Below are 16,541 nucleotides of genomic sequence, written 5' to 3'. Positions count from 1 at the left end.
GCAGGCTCCATGCAGGGAGCCTGATGTGGAACTCGATCCCGGGACCCCAGGGTCACATCCTGGGCCGAAGGCAAGCACTAAACTGCTGAACCACCCAGGGATCCCCCGAGTCACAAATTTAAGTGGGACTTAAGTCCTATGACTTCTTTCTGTTCCCTTGGAATGTGTTTTCTTGCTTTTCCCTACGGACAAGTGGATGTTTTTGCTACTAAATTAAAAATGACCAAGTTTTCTGTTTCATTTTCTGTCTTCTCTCAGAGGTAGCCTGGCATCCATACCCCTTTAGCGGGGTTTCTCTCAGTAGCTGCGACGTCTCCCTCTGCCCTCACAGAAGAGTGCTGTGCATGGGAGACGCTTCAAGGTGAAGTGCTGTGGGCTGTGAAGGGTTGTAGCCACATCTGTGGTCCTGGGTAGAGAACATTAAATGCTCCTACTGCTGTAGGAGCTGATGCTGGGATTAGGCTTTTGTTATTTCTGGTTTAATTCAGTCCTGTATTTAGTGACCAATGTGTGTACCTGGGACACTTTGCTTTCATGTCTTCGGTCAGAAGCATGATGTGCTTTGCTCAGAGCTTGTTGGTTGGGAATTAGTCGGCCTTCCCACTGATTAGTGTGGTCTGTGCTTTGAGATGGGACAGGGATTGTTGGTGAAGATGAGGACCTCTTCCGTGGCTAGTGCTCAGGGTGGTCTACTCTGAGAGAGGTGTGTGTGCTGTGGATATTTAGGCTGAAAGCTCTCACAGCAGTCACCTAAGAAGATTGTACTTAGTGACGACAATGGGGAGACTCAACATACTGACACCAGGCTGTGTGCTGCTGGGCCCCGGCTGCCTGCCCAAGTCTGCACCCTCTGCTGTTGTGAGGACAGTGCAAGCCCTGGGGCAGCAGTAGGTCTTGCCTTCAGCTGCCTCTCTGGGGGCGTAAACTCTCCACCTGGCAGGGGGCAGGAGAGCCCTGGGAACAGGTCCCTCTCCTCTGGCTTGGAGCTTCTGGGGCCTATGTTAGGAGCCCTGGTTTAGGGTCAGTTGGCTCTTGGCAGTGCATCAGCTTCCAGACCTTAAAATGTGCCTTTCGGTCCCATGGGTTTGTAATTGCTGAAGAAGTGATCATTATGATCAGAACCACCCAAAATGCGATCCTCTAGAAATGGTCAAAGAAACATTAGAAGTTAAATGCCAAGGCCACCTGGTGGTTCAGTTGATAAGCATCTGACTCTTGGTTTCAGCTCAGATAGTGATCTCAGGGTTGTGAGATCGAGCCCCACATCATGCTCGTACTGGGTGTGGAGTCTGCTTAAGATTCTTCTCTCTGCCCCACCCACTGACCAAAACAAATAAGTGAAATGCCAAAACTTAAGAGCTAGAAAATTTTAAAATGGCCATTTAATATTTGCAAGAATTCTTGCTAATAAATGTGAATGTGTTTTATATTTTATAGAAAAACCTCATTAAATCAGACCCTCCCCAGGGATTAATAGTATTTGGTGTGGACTGACTTCAGATTCACTGGAGCATCTCTCTGAGGGGTAGTTCTGGCTAGAGAGACAGAGTGCACCTGCCCGGCCAGGTGTGGGATGAGCCAGGCTGACTGCCAGTTCACTCACGCAGCATGTTCGCCTGTAGTGTCTCCTCCTACAGAGACAGGTCTGCTCCCAGATGCCTGGTGAGCAGGCTCTGCAATGTGCTATACATTAGAAATGGTGCTTAAGGATTTCCAGGCTTCTGATCCAGCTTGTAAAGATCAGTGTTGCTGAATTAGCACCTGTGACAGCCTGAACTATCTTAAGTATGTTGTGAATTAAATTGTGTATAGCTTAAAAATATGGGTATGTGTGAGGGGGGATGGTGCTATTCAGCTAGTATTTATTAAGCATTCATTTTGTGGGAGGCCTGGGTGAAGGCCTGGTGACCAAGCCAGGTTAGATCTTACCTTACAGAGTGTCCAGTTCACATGGGAGAAACTCCACCCCCACCCCCACCCCTGGCCAACTGCTACCAGGGGGAGCTTCTGTGGCCCAGAGGGGCCTGGGTACAAATCAGAAAATCTACCTAGGCTGTCAGCAGCCAGCTCTAGAGCTTGAGAGCTCTGTAGTTCTTTCCTTTGGTGATGGGGGCAGTTTGCCTCCCTGGCCCACCCGTCCTGCTCTCTGCTTGGTTGTGACTCTCATCCTGTGTCTATCAGCAGTCACCCTCATCTGATCATGCCACTCCATGCTGCTTCTGTTTCCAGGCACACTGTCCCTGCTGTCTGGTGGAAGGACGCCCAAGGAAAGGACCAGATGTGGTACGAGGATGCCTTGGCTTCCAGCCACCCTATCATCCTGTACCTCCATGGGAATGCAGGCACCAGGTGAGGGAGAGGACCCCACGTGGTGTGTGGTCTCTGCAGTGCTGGCCTGGTTGGGTCTGCTGACCCACTGCAGTGAGGGAATGTGCAGGCAGCGGGGCTGTGAAGCATCCCAAGAACACAGGAAAAGGCAGAGGGGCTTGGTGGGGAAGGGGTCAGGGTGAAACTCCCCTGAAGCCATATCCCCAGGCTCAGAGCACAGCAGAGCTGCCTGCCAGGTGGGCCCGGTACACTTTCCTCGGGACCCCCCCACCCCGTGTTAAGCAGATGTGGGCAGCGTTATCCAGAGGCCCCGTATCTGGGCTCGCTGCACCTGAGTGGCACGGAGGAGGCTGCATCTCTGTCATTGTGACCCAGATCCTTGACCAGAGTCAGGGGGTCCCTTCTTCCTGACGTCTCTGGGGGCGGGTAGAGGGAGGGCCTATGACACAGTGAATGAGGGTTCCCGGTGAGTGAGGGGTCATTGTGATAGTTGAGGGCCGCAGCGCCACTGGGGAGTGTGGTCTCGTGTTCACTGGCTGGTTTGTCATGCCATCTGAGGGGCGAGGCAGTCTGGCATTTCATGCTGGTAGGCATGCCCTTCTGGGGGAAGAGGCACACTTCCTGGCAAGAGGCAGTGAGTGCTGAGGAGTCAGGTGACATTGAAGGTGGGACGGCTAAAAGCAGAGGTATCCCAGCTGAGTGCACACAGATAAGCTCAGCCACACTGGCTGCCCTGCCATGCTGTTGGGTTGGTGATGGGTGTGAATTCTCTCTCTCAGCTGGAAGCCAGCAATGCCAGTGTGTCCTGCTGGGCTGCTGCTGAGGCACGCACTGTCTATGGCAGGCCATGCCCTTGCTCAGGTTTATCCCAGATGCTTTTCAAGAGTGGTTTTAATGGCATGTCCTTCAGGTTAGCTGGGAATTGGCTTCTTCTACCCACATGGTCGACCTTGTTCAGGAGAATCTGTGGGAGCACAGCATGGGTGAGGGAGGAGGTGCATTTTCTGAACAGAGCATTGCCTGAAAACCCCCAGGAGGGTCACCGTTGTTGCAGCTTCCTTAGGGATGCATGAGAGAGAGCCGGCAGGAGCTGGCAGGAGACAGGGCCACTGCAGGGCCCAGATAAGGGTCAGTGTGGCGCCTTGGCCACTGTGGGAGGCTCGGCGTGGGGTCATTTTATAGGCAGAACCAACAAGGAGATCATGGTGGTGTCAGGGCAGGGAGGCTGCACACTGCGGGGAGTCTGGGAAGTGCGGCTCATGCGGATGGTGTGCCTGGTGAGCAGAGTGCTTGGCAGTGGAATCATGCAAGCACTTGGCAGTTTGCTTTCTTCTCTTTCTGGGATAAGCCACAGTGGGTTTTTCTTCTGCTTTTCAAAGAGCAAATGGTTATAACTGCTCTGGTAGCATCTTTCTATAAATGAGCAAATTCTCTAGTTTCCTGGGAATAAGATTCAGTTAAGCAATACCAGTCACATGGTAAAAAAGACCAAGTCAGCTGAAACTTCAGTTTGAAGGAACACTGTGACTTTGGAAGTGCTTCCCCTTCCCCCATACCCCACTCCCCACCACAGGCCTGGCAGGATTGCAGCGGCCCTGACTCCCCGAGAGCCGGTCCTCGGCTACTGCTGCGCACTGAGTCATGTGCTAAACTCTCTTCTTTTTGCTTGACGTAGGAAATTTGAACAATCCCAACGAGAGCCAGCAGGAATTTTTCCAAAGATCACTGGAAACATTTTGCAGTATTTCCTTCTCGTCCTGAAACTCATTCCCTTGTATTTCTGTGGCACAATGCATTGCTTTTCCTCCTTTGTCTCATTCCTGTCTCTCTCTGGACACTCCTTGTCTGCCCCTGCCGACACCCGCAGTGGCCATGGTGCTCACTCTAGGGAAGGAAAACTGAGAAGTCTGGAGAGGGTGAGCTCGCCTGCTGACAGGCTTTCCTGCCTGAGGTGACCTCGTCCCCACTTTGCTGTCCATCCACAGTAATGGCTGCCCAACAACTAGACAAAGTGTGAGAAGGGATAGATAGTCCTTGGACAAAGAAGTAGAGACGCAAAACAGTTGGGATCCATAGAAGCCTGTTTAGGTCTGTGACAAGTGCCCACCATAGTCTAATCTGTGGGTGTGAGGCTGGGAGATGGGCCAGGACCCCTCTGAAGATGCCTGGGCAGCAGTCGTCAAGCTTACAATCACATACACCTTCCACCCAGCAGTTCTATGTGTAGGAACGCATCCCACACGTGGAGCGCACATATGCAGAAGGGTATGGCCGTGGCAGCAAAACTTAGGTTCACAGCAGGCAGGAAAGAGCCAGATTGACTGCAAGAGAAGGAAAGTGAACCACTGCTAAAAAGAGTACTGGAATTGGCTGTGGCAGGTCCCTGTGAGTGTGCGTTGAGTAAAGAAGCACTTTCGCTTCTGCCTACGTGCTGGTCACTGGGGAGCTGGGGGGCTGCATGCTGGGCAGGAGTGTTTCTTGCTGTGTCTTCTGGGTTTTCTATTGTACCTGTGTATCACCTGGTCAAAAATAGGAGAAGGTAATAATTAAGAAATATCCCCAAAGTGCTAAGACTATCCCTTGCTTGTCTCAGTATTGCCAGAAACAAGCATAGAGCCACGATGATGCCCTGCAGAGGAGGTCACCTGACCACCATTGACCCTCCCTGTATGGATTTGGGGACCAAGTCACTAAGGACCCAGACACTCCAGTGCTGACCTGGGGCCTGCCTTTTTGAGAAGATGTGCTAACACCCATTCTTGTTTCCTTTTCCTTGACGCTCTAGAGGAGGCGACCATCGGGTGGAGCTTTATAAGGTAGGTGAAGACAGCACACAGTGTATGATGGACAGAGTGGTGTCCACAGGCTGTGTTGGGGGGGCAGAGTGGTGTCCACACAGTATAGGACAAGCAGAGTGGTGTGCACAGTGTGATGCCAGGAGGGTGGGGTGGGTGATGCTGGGAGGGCTGATGCTGCCGGGAGGGCAGAGAGCGTGGGGTGATGCTGGGCAGTGGTATCCACATAATGTAGGACCGAGCGGCGTTCGCAGGGTGCTTGGCGGGCAAATCTGTGGTCGCAGGGCATAGGAAGGGCAGAGCCGCGTGCACAGTGTGTGTGGCAGGCCCGCGGTGTGCACGTGGTATAGGAAGGAAAGCACGTCACCACAGTGTTATTTCCCCGCCGCCCTTGCAGGAGTCGTGAACGGCAGGGGGTCCCTCAGCCCTTGTGAGAGGGTTGATGGCGATGCCTCGTGGCCGCTTCTGCCATGGACTGCTTCCCTGTCATGCTGCTCCAGGGAAAGCTTCCAGAGCAGAATGAGGGACATTGGGGATCATATAGCAGATATTGGCAATGAAATTGTTACGTGCTGCATTTCTCCTCTGGCACGACTGGAGAGCACCGAGGGCCAGGGAGCCGCGGTCCTGCAGCTCGCTGCAGGTTGGAGCTCCGCTCGGCCAGGTCCCTCCCTGGAGCCTGGGTTCAGGCCCACCACGGAGGGGCCGCGGGTCTCCCAGCGCTCAGACTCTCGCTGCTGTTTGGTGATCATTTTTGGAAGCTCGAGTGTCAGAGCTGGAAAGGTACTGTGGCCCCAGGGCCATCTTCCTCATCCTCCCTCACAGAAGGGACGCCTGCAGTGGCTAAGCCAACAGAGAGGGACGGAATGCCAGGAAGCACCTGCGTCTTGTCCTCTGTCCCTCCTGCACCAAGGGTGAGGGCTGCTATGGGCTGTAGAGGGTTTGTTCCCCGGCAGAATTGGCTCATGTCAGGGCGGGCATGTGCTTGCAGAGCTGTGGTCCCTGCTGAGGTCCTGGAGGAGGCACACCACCTCCTTGAGGTGATTCTGGGGGTGCTGGTGGCTGCCCACTTTCACCTGGCCTTGGACACACCCCAGGAGAGCTCAGGTGGGGACTCTATCACCTAACCCAGGAGATCATGTGGTCTTAGGGGGATTTTGTTTTTATAAGGAAAGATTTGACAAAAGCTTAATGTCTGGGAAAAAAAAAAAAAAAAGCTTAATGTCTGAGATGCTGGGTTGCACCCTGACCGTAGAGCCCTCCTTCTGGGTCCCTGGTCTCTGGGTGTCTCTCCTGGAAGGCGGCTGCCCATGAGCCCGTGAGGGCACGGGGGTGCACTGTTGGTCTGAGCTGCAGAGAACCATCTTTCCGTGTCCCGCCGGGGCGGAGGGCGTCTGTGTGCCCTGCAGCAGCAGCGGACGTGCGGTTACAGGATGGGGCAGCCTAGGGGCAGACTTTGTTCAGCTGGCACAGTGTGCGGGGCATGGAGACCAAGGTCAAGCTGGGGTCATCAGAGGCCAGTGGCCCTCCATCTAGGACGTGTGGATTTGTTGCCCAGGTATTTATTTTTCACTCTACAGGTGCTGAGTTCCCTTGGTTACCACGTGGTCACCTTTGACTACAGAGGTGAGTCTTAACGCAGGGACGAATCTGAGCCCGCCTCCCACGGCAGGGTCCGCTGAGGGGGTGTCCCCTGGGAGGCCGAGGTGGTGCTGGCAGTGGGCGGTGCCCTGCCCTGCAGTGATGGCGAGTATGGGGGTCGTGGGGGAACACGGGCCCCTGTGTGTGTCCTGCATGCCGCCAGGGGCACCCCTCCTGTAGGGGAGGCCTTGGTGCCTGGAGCCCTTGCACGTGTCTCTATTGGCCACGTTTTATGTGCAGAAAAGGCTGGGTTTTCTTTCCTGGACTTTGACTCCTCCAAAGCTGGTCATCAGACATGACTTATGGGCAGGGGAGCTGGTCTTGTTGAAGTTCTAAAAGCGGGAAAAAGAACTATTGAGAAAGAAGGAAGATTCTTCCTCGGCCGAGTGATTTTTCTTTCTTGAATGAGTTAGAGGGCTTGGTGCTGAAGAGATGACAGACCATCTCCCGTAGGCTGTGAGCAGCCTCCTGGAGTCTCAGCGGCAGCAGGCTTGGTTCGACCTGCTGGCGAGGGTGGTGGTGTCCACGCTTTCAGGCAGTGAGCGTGGGCATTGTGTTAGTTCCTTCTTACCACTGTAACAAATTACCACAAACGTGCCGTCTTAAAAGGGCACAGATTCATCTTGCAGTTCTGGAGGTCCAAAAGTCCAGAATCTTCAGCCACTGGGCTAATGTCCAAGTGCTGGCAGGGCCAGTCCCTTCAGGAGGTCCCTTACCTTGTCCAGCTTCTCAGAGCTGTCCTTGGGCCTGGGCTCCCCGACCCTGGCTTCTGTCTCTGCCACGCATTGTGTAGACAATGTGATTACTCACAATATGACTACTGTGCCGGCGCCTGAGAGCCGTTGCTGCCCATCTCAGATCCGCTGATCAGCGGCCTGAATCCTCACCCTCCCCCAACCACATAATCTCACACAGTCCCCAGCTCCAGACATGTGGATGGGACCTCTGGGGGCCTTACTCTGCCTGTGGCACGGAAGGTTCTTTCATGGAAAAGCGTTTGAAAGTTCTGGGTTGGGAAAAACTGCACATAAGGATCTAGAAAGTAGCCCACTTACTCTTTTCTCCGTGCTACAGGGTGTTCTGCTCTTGTGGGGGGCTAGAGACCTCGCGGTGAGAGAGAGGCAGCTGTGCCCCTCTGTAGCACCTCCTTACTCCAGTTCTCCTGGGGGCTCTGCATGTCTGCGTCCCTGTGTCCCTCCTTGTGTCCACACCTGGGCCTTTCATCAGGCCTCGTCTCTCCCCTAATCTGGCATCCAGAGTGCCCAGGGGAAGCAGCTCATTGTGCTCACTAACTGTGGGTGTGCTTATGCAGCAGAACTGGCTCTTTCTGAGCCTTGTGCTTTCAGATCACTTGATGATGACTCACTGCTGACTTGCTAGAAACGACAGTGGCATTTGTCCTTTCCAAGAGCCTGGGGCAGGGCTCTGGGGGAAGATGTGGTCTAGGAGCAGAGATGGTTAGCTTTCCTCTACTCTTCTAGGACCCCCTTCCCTTTCTGGGTCAGAGTTGTCCTGAGCCTGGAATCCTGCCCCTGCCTCCAGCCTGACTCCCCACATCTGTCCTCAGCTGGGCTGAGCTGGTCGTGGGCTCCCCTCCCTGTCCTGCAGAGGCCCCTGGACAGGGTGGGTTCTCGCTGACCCGTCAACGCTGGCCACCCACCAGCGAGCCATCTGCCTGGAGGAATCTGGGTCTGTCCTGTCAGTTGTTCATCGGGACTTTGGACAAGGGTGTGTGGGTGGCTGGGTTCAGGAATTGTAATGGGGTGAGGATATGGGAGAAGTAGGAGGGGGCTTGCCCAGATACTCCTTGCATGGGGTTGTGGATGATGGTGGCAGAGACTTCCTTTGTCCCCGACAGGCCCGGGCTGCGTGTTGAGAAAGAAGGGTTGAGTCTGCTCTTCTGGAGGTTCCACAGGCTGGATTTGACTTCCTCCTCTTGCTGTTTCTCCCCTGCCAGGTTGGGGTGACTCAGTAGGAACCCCATCAGAGCGAGGCATGACCTATGATGCACTCCATGTTTTTGACTGGATCAAAGCCCGGAGTGGAGACAACCCTGTGTATATTTGGGGTCATTCCCTAGGCACTGGGTGAGTTCACAGCATGGTGGAGCCTTGGGGGAGCAGGTCTTCATGGGGCCACTTTCTACCCAGTCTCTCCAAGAGTGCCCTGTGGCTTCTGGATCCATGACACCATGAGTCCCAAAATGCCTCAGCCCTTATTCCCCTGGTGAGGGTAGGGGATGAAGCACCACAAAACCCATAAAGAGTTGGAGCTACTTTAACTCCTCAACCCAAGAAATGATCTGAGACACACCCAGGCAGTGGTGGGGAGGCCATCGCCCTCTGCCGGGAGACAGGCGCGCTTGCCTCCATTCCAAGGGTGCACCCAGAGAGATGTCTTTAGAGCAGCGTGAGATGGGGCTCGAGTCCTGGATGCACAAAGACTTTGCACCTCCTGGCTCTGGAGGGTGGGTGCTGGCTCGGATGCCCAAGTGCTGGGCCTTGATTACATGCAAACTGGGCACGTTTGTAAACAGCGTTGGCCACTTAGCCTGTGCTTGGCTCACCCAAGAAAGAACCTGGGGGAGAAGCAGCGGGTAGTTCCCTTCCTACATCTGCCAAGATGGGAAAACAGTTTAATGTTGCATTTGGGGCCGCCTGAATTGCCTCTGCTGATGGAAGGTCCAGAGGTGTCTGTAAAAGGAGCGGGGCTGTCATTGCCCAGAGTCCTGAGACCTTTGGCACCCATCCTGTTTCCAGCGGGGCTTCCTTGGGGGCAGTGACCCTAGCTGCTGCCTCCCCTTGCTGCGTACCTCGGACAGCACCCGGCAGTCGGGGCGGGGGCTGCGGGCTGGGTGGTGCCGGGGAGAGTGAGTGGAGCCTGCCACAGGAGCCCGGGCAGAGCAGGAGCAGGCCGTCCTGCTGTGGCGGTCTGCACGGGACCCTCCCAGTGCAGTCCTGGGGTGGCGGGAGGTCCGGGGGTGTCAGCACCATCCTTGGCTGAGGGGGGGCGGCTGATGGCAGGGGCGGTAGGGCCCACCCACGTCCTAGGGCATCTGTGTCCACACCCTCCCCCACGCCCCACCAACCGCCCCACAGGTCCAACAGCTTCTTGTTCACTTTGAAGACCAGATTGGTTTCATCTCAAACAGCTTCCGTCGTCATTCACCTGAACTGTTTCTTTTTCCCTTCTCAGGGTGGCGACAAATCTGGTGCGGCGCCTCTGTGAGCGAGGTAGGGGCTTGTGTGGACATGTGAGTCCTGGTTGCGTGGGTGTGGGCTCCGCTGTGGGTGCTTGGGAATTGGATGCTGGTGGACGAGCAGCACGCAGCCATGCTTGGTGTCGTGTCGGAGCCCCAGGGGCAGGCGTTGAGGCCAGGGTCTGGGTAAGGCCTCGACTGACCCACGCCCACATTCCCTCCGGATTCTAGAGCACCTGGCAGAGCCTCTTCAGGGCTGAGCTCCCGATACACGGTGTCAGTAGGTGTGGCTCTAGGGAGCAAATCACAGCCACCCAAGAGTCCCCTGGGAGCACTCTTCACACACCAACGGTGCGGGGGGGCCGATGGGGCAAAGTCTGGGGGAGCAGTGTCTCCCATGGGCCTCTGTGGGGGTGCCTTGCCCACCTCATAGCTTCCTGTTTGTTGTATTTATCTAGAGACACCTCCAGATGCCCTTATATTGGAATCTCCATTCACTAATATCCGTGAGGAAGCTAAGAGTCATCCATTCTCAGTGGCAAGTACAGATCTTATTAAAAATTGACTTTTTATTATTAAAATGATTACTATAAGGGTAACTCTTAAGAAAGTAAGTATAAAATAAAAATCATAGGGGGACGCCTGGGTGGCTCAGCAGTTGAGCATCTAACTTTGGCTCAGGTCGTGATCCTGGGTCCTGGGATCGAGTACCGCATCAGGCTCCCTGCAGGGAGCCTGCTTCTCCCTCTTCCTGTGTCTCTGTTTCTCTCTGTCTTTCATGAATAAATAAATAAAATCTTTAATAAATAAATAATAAAAATCATAGGAATTATCATTTAAATATTTGGAGAAATGCAGATTGTGTTAAAATGTAATCCTTGTTTAGTTCAGGGCACTGGCCTGAATACGGAGCTGCCTGGAATTTTAAAACTCTGTGGCCAGGCACAAGCACAGGTTCACAGTTGGGCTGTCCAAGGACAACAGGCCCCTGCGAGGCCTTGCCTCTGGCGTGGTTTGCCTCCCTGGAACCCCCACCAGGGTTCATTGACCCCGGAGCTCTGCCCAGGCCGGTGGCTGCCTCCTCAGACCTGGAGCTGGTGGGTGCCCAGCTCCCTGCACACATGGATGGTGCTCGGCAGCCAGGCTCTCCCAGGTGTGGCTCCAGCTAACACCTAGGGTGAACGCTGGTGGGGGTTCCAGGTGAATCAGGCCCTCCTTACATGCTGAGACTGAGGCCCTGGACACTCCCTTTCCAAGCCTGGCCCGGAGAGTCTTCTCTGTGTCCCGCTGTGCTTGTAGGCCTTGTGTCCTGGCGACCAGAGGAGTCCTGTATAGTCTCCTCTGATGCTGCTTTACTCCCAAGTCACATGGACTCGTTTTTCCCAGGGCTGGAGGCCCTAGTGTCTGTGGGAAGCATTGTCTCAGAGCCGGTTCTGCCCAGCTGCTGCCCTGTGGCATGGGAGCCTGTTTTGGGGACAGCCATGCCAGGCCAGTCCAGGAGCCTCTCAAGCAGGGAGGCTGTGGTCCAGTGGCAGGGGTGGTGTGGCCTCAGCTCAGTCCACTCGGAAGCAGGGGAGACCTTTGGACACTCGGCAGCCTGTCTAAACCCTTGATCCCAGCCTTCTCTGTGGCTGTTGTAACCGGTGCCTCTGCCTCTCTTGTTTCCATGTCGCCTTCAGATATATCGATACTTCCCTGGGTTTGACTGGTTCTTCCTCGACCCCATTACAAGCAGCGGAATTAAATTTGCAAATGATGAAAAGTAAGTACTGCAGTACAATACCTCATTTTTCAATTTAAAAAAACACTGAGAACCCCCAGGACCAGTCACCCTCACCAGATTCTGAATACTGGGGTTCTCCTCTAACCATCCAGCCTTTGTAGGGGGCACATCAGGCTGTGAGCTGCAAATGGGAGAGAAGGGATCTGAAAAGACTGTAGTGGTGGTAAAGCAACAGGGAGACAGCATGTCTGTATGGCGGTTTTATTTGACAATAGTCCCTCAGAACCAGAGCTCCCCACAGGTTCTAGAGCAGTAACAGGAACTGTCGCTCAAAGAAGGATGCTGCCTCAGCCTTTTGACATATGTTTGGTATAGAAAGATGTTACAAAGTTCACTATTAAAATATTTCTCTTGGGGTGTCTGGGTGTCTCAGTCAGTTAGGCATCTGGCTCTTGGTTTCGGCTCAGGCCCTGATCTCAGGGTTGGGGGATTGAGCCCCATGTCAGGCTCTGCACTCAGCTGGGATCTGCTTGAGATTCTCTCCCTCTGCCCCTCCCCATTCGCTTTCTAAAATAAATAAATCTTAAAAAACAATAAATATTCAGTTAACATTTAAGAATTTACACTTTGAAGTAAATGTGAAAAATGGAATATTTTTCCCCTTAATTATGTGTTTTGGTTCTAAAACTAAAATTTGAGTAGACATAGGCACAAAACCTGCTTATTTATAAATATTGTTTTGGAACTTAGAGAAGAATAATCTGAAAAACCCTGGATTCCAACCACAAGCACCACAGTGAGTGTTGGGCCCCCCGAAGCTGCCCCTCGGCCATGCTCCTGGCTGAGAGTTGGGGGGCTGGTCGTGCTTCCCCCACTGGGAGTCACAAGCCCCTCCATGGGCGGCTCTGAGGTGACAGCAGGTGACATCAGGTGAACTTGGCCTTCTCTAGAGGTGGGTAAAGGTTAGGATGTACTGTTTACAGTGGAAATCCTAAAAAGATTCCACTGTCAAAGTGTGACCCTCACAGCAGAGAGGCCCCTCCCTGGAAGCAGAGGGCAAGGTATGTGCACCAGTAGCAGAAGCACAGAGTGCCAGACAGGCCGGGTGTCCGTGGGGTGACGAGTCTCCTGGCCCAGGTCCTGCCAGGTGCCAGGCTTGCCCAGTGCTGCCCTCATGGAGCCCCCAGATCAGTCTGGAACCACCAGAACCAGGCCCGTCTGTGGTTTGCTAGAGGGCTTGGATCTGTGAACCTGTTGAAAACATTAATTTATTTGTAAACAGGGTGACCTTGAATGTCATTTTTAACAAAGGTTAGAGGGTGTGGGCTTTTTTAGTAAACATTCATTTGCAATAAATTTCTTGGCCCATCTAAATTATGTTGTTTTGTAAATTTCAAAGAATATATTTAGTGGCAGAGATAATCATTTTAATTTCCAGAAAATACACAGGGGGCAAATTTGGTGGATGAATTGATCTCTAGACTTGACTGAATAGATGGTGCTACAAACATCTAAAAAATCAACTTTTAGGGACACCTGGGTGGCTCAGCGTTTGAGCATCTGCCTTGGGCCCAGGGTGTGATCCTGGGGTCCCGTGATCCTGGGTCCCTGCAGGGAGCCTGCTTCTCCCTCGGCCTCTGTCTCTGCCCCTCTCTTTGTGTCTCTCATGAATAAAAAAAAAAAAATCAACTTTTAGTTCTCTACTGAAAGCCAGTGGGATTCTAGCCGTGAGCACCATTGGCGAAGCCCGCCCTGAAGTCAGGTGCCTGCCATAGGCAGGCCTGAGACCCCAGTCCTCTCCTGGGCTTGTGGTCTAGCCCCATGTCCTCCCGCAGTGTGAAGCACATCTCCTGCTCCCTGCTTATCCTGCACGCGGAGGATGACCCGGTCGTGCCCTTCCAGCTTGGCAGAAAGGTGGGTGTCAGGTGCTGCCCCTGGTGCGGGCGGGTGGCTTGCAGCTTCCCGTTGAGGCCAGGCCGGGCATACGTGCATGTGCAGGGGTTCTGCTGCTGGCAGGTGCCCCTTTTGAAGGAGACTTGGGTGGGGGCCGACGGGTGACACCTGTGAGCACAGAGCAGTCAGAGGGTGTGGGCTTCTTGACCAGTATGTTCGGTGATGGCAAAAGGAGATGAGAGGGTGAGTAGGGGGGGTCCTGGCCCCTGTGCAGGGGTCCTGGCCTGACGGAGCCTGACCACTAGCTGCTTAGCCAGGAGGGCTCACGGTGGTTGGCCAGAGGGAGACAACTCTCAGGGGAGAGGATGCCCCGGCCGCAGCACGGGGTCGCAGTCGGTACACTTGATACACAACCTTGGGGGTTGGACTGCTGTCGGGGACCGTAGTGTTGTGAGGCCTCCGCGTTTGCTTTTGCTAGTTTGCTTTGCCTTTGCTGCCTGGAGACAGCGTTAGATGTGTCGGTGAGTGTCGTGGGGGACGTTCTGCCTGGTGTGGCGATGCTGGGGCCGGGGGGCGAGTGTGGAGGGCTGGGGGTGCCAGCGGGCAGGTGTCCTCCCCTAAAGCCCCCTGTAGCCGGCACAGGCCTCCCAGCAGCACTGCTTGGGCCTCAGCCCGGCCCCGGGGTGAGCCGTCAGGCCAGCGCGCCCCTCACGGCCGGCCGCCCCTGAGGAAGGGCCACCTGGGAGAGAGGCGTGAGGATGGGTCCCTAGCTGAGGTGCTGGGGGCTGGGTGCTCATCAGCAGCCCTGGCCAGGCTGGCTGCAGGGTAGCAGCATTGTTGGTGGGGTGCTCCGGTTCTCTTCCCCGGGCAGCGGCCTCCCTGCCTGCAGGGGGACCACCAGGTGCCTGTGGGTGCTGACCCGTCATGTCTCCCCTGTGCCAGCTCTACAACATCGCTGCTCCATCTCGAAGCTTCCGAGACTTCAAAGTTCAGTTTATCCCCTTTCACTCAGACCTTGGCTACAGGCACAAGTACATCTACAGGAGCCCTGAGCTTCCACGGATACTGAGGTGAGATATCCCCCACCTGGGACTCACTGGGTGGTGCAGGCTTAGGCCAGGCGTTCCTGTCACTCAAGAGCCTTCCATCTCCACAGAGGGCTTGCGTGCTGACTGCTGCCACAGTCACACAGGGCAGTGACTCCCCTAGGCGTGGGTTGTGCAGGCTGCGTAGACACCCACCTCGGGGGGCACGCCAGACCCTGTGGTGCCCACACAGCTGTTGGGGCCGGCCTGGGACATATAGCACATGGGAGACCCCGGGCCAGCTCCCAGAAGCCTGTCTGGCCTCAGCTGCTTCTTGGAGGGAGGCTGTGCTCCTGGCTGCACCACCGCGGCCAGTCTGGGCTGGGACTGTGGCTGGGCTGTGGGCACCCATCCCGTTCCCACGTGCGGAGCCCAAGCATGAGGGCAAGACAGTGGCCAAGGGCAGTGTGGACAGGGTGAGGCCCAACCCCCTGCCCCCATCCCAGGCACAGGCAGCCCCCGCTGTGCCGGTGGCCTGCAGGGTGCTTTCATGGGGCTGCTGGCACTGGGGTGCCGGGACCGGCCCTCGGGGAGTCTGATGGCAGCCTACCCCCGTCAGCCCGCCGTGGCCACCTCAGCAGGGCCCTGAGGGCTGAAGGAGTATGGCTTTGCTCTAGGGCTAGGATTTCCATAGCGCAAGAGGAACACGCTCCAGAAAATCAAGCCTGGAGTGTAGCTCTAGAGTTTAGAACGAAGGACAGCAGCCCGAGACCCGGTCTCTGCCCCTACAGGGTCGGGGTCTGACCAGGCCTTTCCGCTGGTGCCCTGGGTCTGTCACTCAGGCCTTCTGTGTGGGTGCTGGTCCTCCTGGGATGGGCTGACGGAGACCATGGGCCACAGGACCCTGGTGGCTGCTGACGGTTGTCCTGTCCTGTCTAGGGAGTTCCTGGGGAAGTCAGAACCCGGGCGCCAGCACTGAGTCCTGCTGCCTGAAGGAGCATGAAGACCTCTGCCCTCCCCGTCTGCTGTGGCCGCACGGCGTCCTGGATGCTCCTGGACAGAGGACCCGAATGCCAGCTGGGGCGGGCGGAGGAGGCCCAGCTGACCCAGGGCGCCCACCCTGGGCAGCTGGGAGCGTGGCTGTCCGTGGAAGGCACAGGTTGTTGGCGTGTGATCCCATCCCTCTTATTGCCCCTGAACCTGAGCTCTTGTCGGGCAGACGGTGACCATGCAGGCCGGCCCCCCGCTGCTGGACCCCACACCGGCTGAGCTGGGCCCAGGGGTCCTGGGGCGGGGGTGTGGGGTCTGGGGACCATGCTGCGTGAGATGGTGGCGGTCCCAGCCCTCCCCCCAGCACCCTTTGTTCCCCGGGGCCTCACAGTGGGGGATGGGTCCACGACCTGCCCTTCCTCTGCTTTCTCCCCACCTGTCCACCTAACCTGGCCTTGGACTGAGTTTATTTAAGAATAAAATTGTGGTGGTGATCCATCTGTCATGTCTTGGTGGCACCTCCAGCTGCCCCAGGCCCTGCTCAGGGTCCAGCCCATGGGAGAAGGGGCGGCTCCACAAGGGCGGACGTCCTGGAGCTGCCTTTTCTCCTTCTGGATGGGGAGGCCTGTGCAAGGAGGGGCGAGGTGTGTTTGTGAGGGGCCAGCTCTCCAGATGGGACAGAGGGGGTTTCCCTAAAAATACCTCACCCGGAGCAGGCTTGCAGGATGTGGTGTCACTCAGCAGGCTCTGGGGTGGCACCCACAGATGCCAGGCTGGCCCCTGGCACCGGTCTGTGAAGAGCCTTGGGGCAGCAGAGCGTGGGATCTCTCGCTCTGGCCCTCGAGCACGGCCTCGCTCACCCACTGAGAGGAGTGGGGGGGGGGGGGCTCAAACCTTTGGTCAAAGCAGCCTCCCTGCCTTTCGGCCGCCCTTGCAGACCCTGCTGC

General features: G+C 55.8%; 1 protein-coding gene across 5 annotated transcripts in view; it reads left to right on the top strand.

Annotated features, from left to right (window-relative positions):
- The window catches only part of ABHD12 (abhydrolase domain containing 12, lysophospholipase), a 66,534-nt gene extending 50,440 nt beyond the window's left edge, over positions 1 to 16,094 (top strand). For 4 of the 5 annotated variants that reach the window (XM_038570229.1, XM_038570231.1, XM_038570228.1 and 1 more), the window contains exons 4-13: positions 2,230 to 2,349; positions 5,114 to 5,144; positions 6,704 to 6,749; positions 8,722 to 8,851; positions 9,960 to 9,997; positions 10,422 to 10,501; positions 11,643 to 11,725; positions 13,522 to 13,600; positions 14,522 to 14,649; positions 15,544 to 16,094. In XM_038570229.1, coding sequence (XP_038426157.1) covers positions 2,230 to 2,349; positions 5,114 to 5,144; positions 6,704 to 6,749; positions 8,722 to 8,851; positions 9,960 to 9,997; positions 10,422 to 10,501; positions 11,643 to 11,725; positions 13,522 to 13,600; positions 14,522 to 14,649; positions 15,544 to 15,583 — 775 coding nt within the window. In that variant the 3' untranslated portion in view covers positions 15,584 to 16,094. The other variant, XM_038570232.1, reaches the window with a different exon arrangement.
- Positions 16,095 to 16,541: the final 447 nt, after the last annotated feature.

The sequence above is a fragment of the Canis lupus genome, chromosome 23 (genome assembly GCF_011100685.1).
Source record: "Canis lupus familiaris isolate Mischka breed German Shepherd chromosome 23, alternate assembly UU_Cfam_GSD_1.0, whole genome shotgun sequence".
Taxonomy (NCBI): Eukaryota; Metazoa; Chordata; class Mammalia; order Carnivora; family Canidae; genus Canis; species Canis lupus.
The sequence above is the reverse complement of the archived record's forward strand: the minus strand, read 5'-3'. Positions and strand labels throughout refer to the sequence as shown.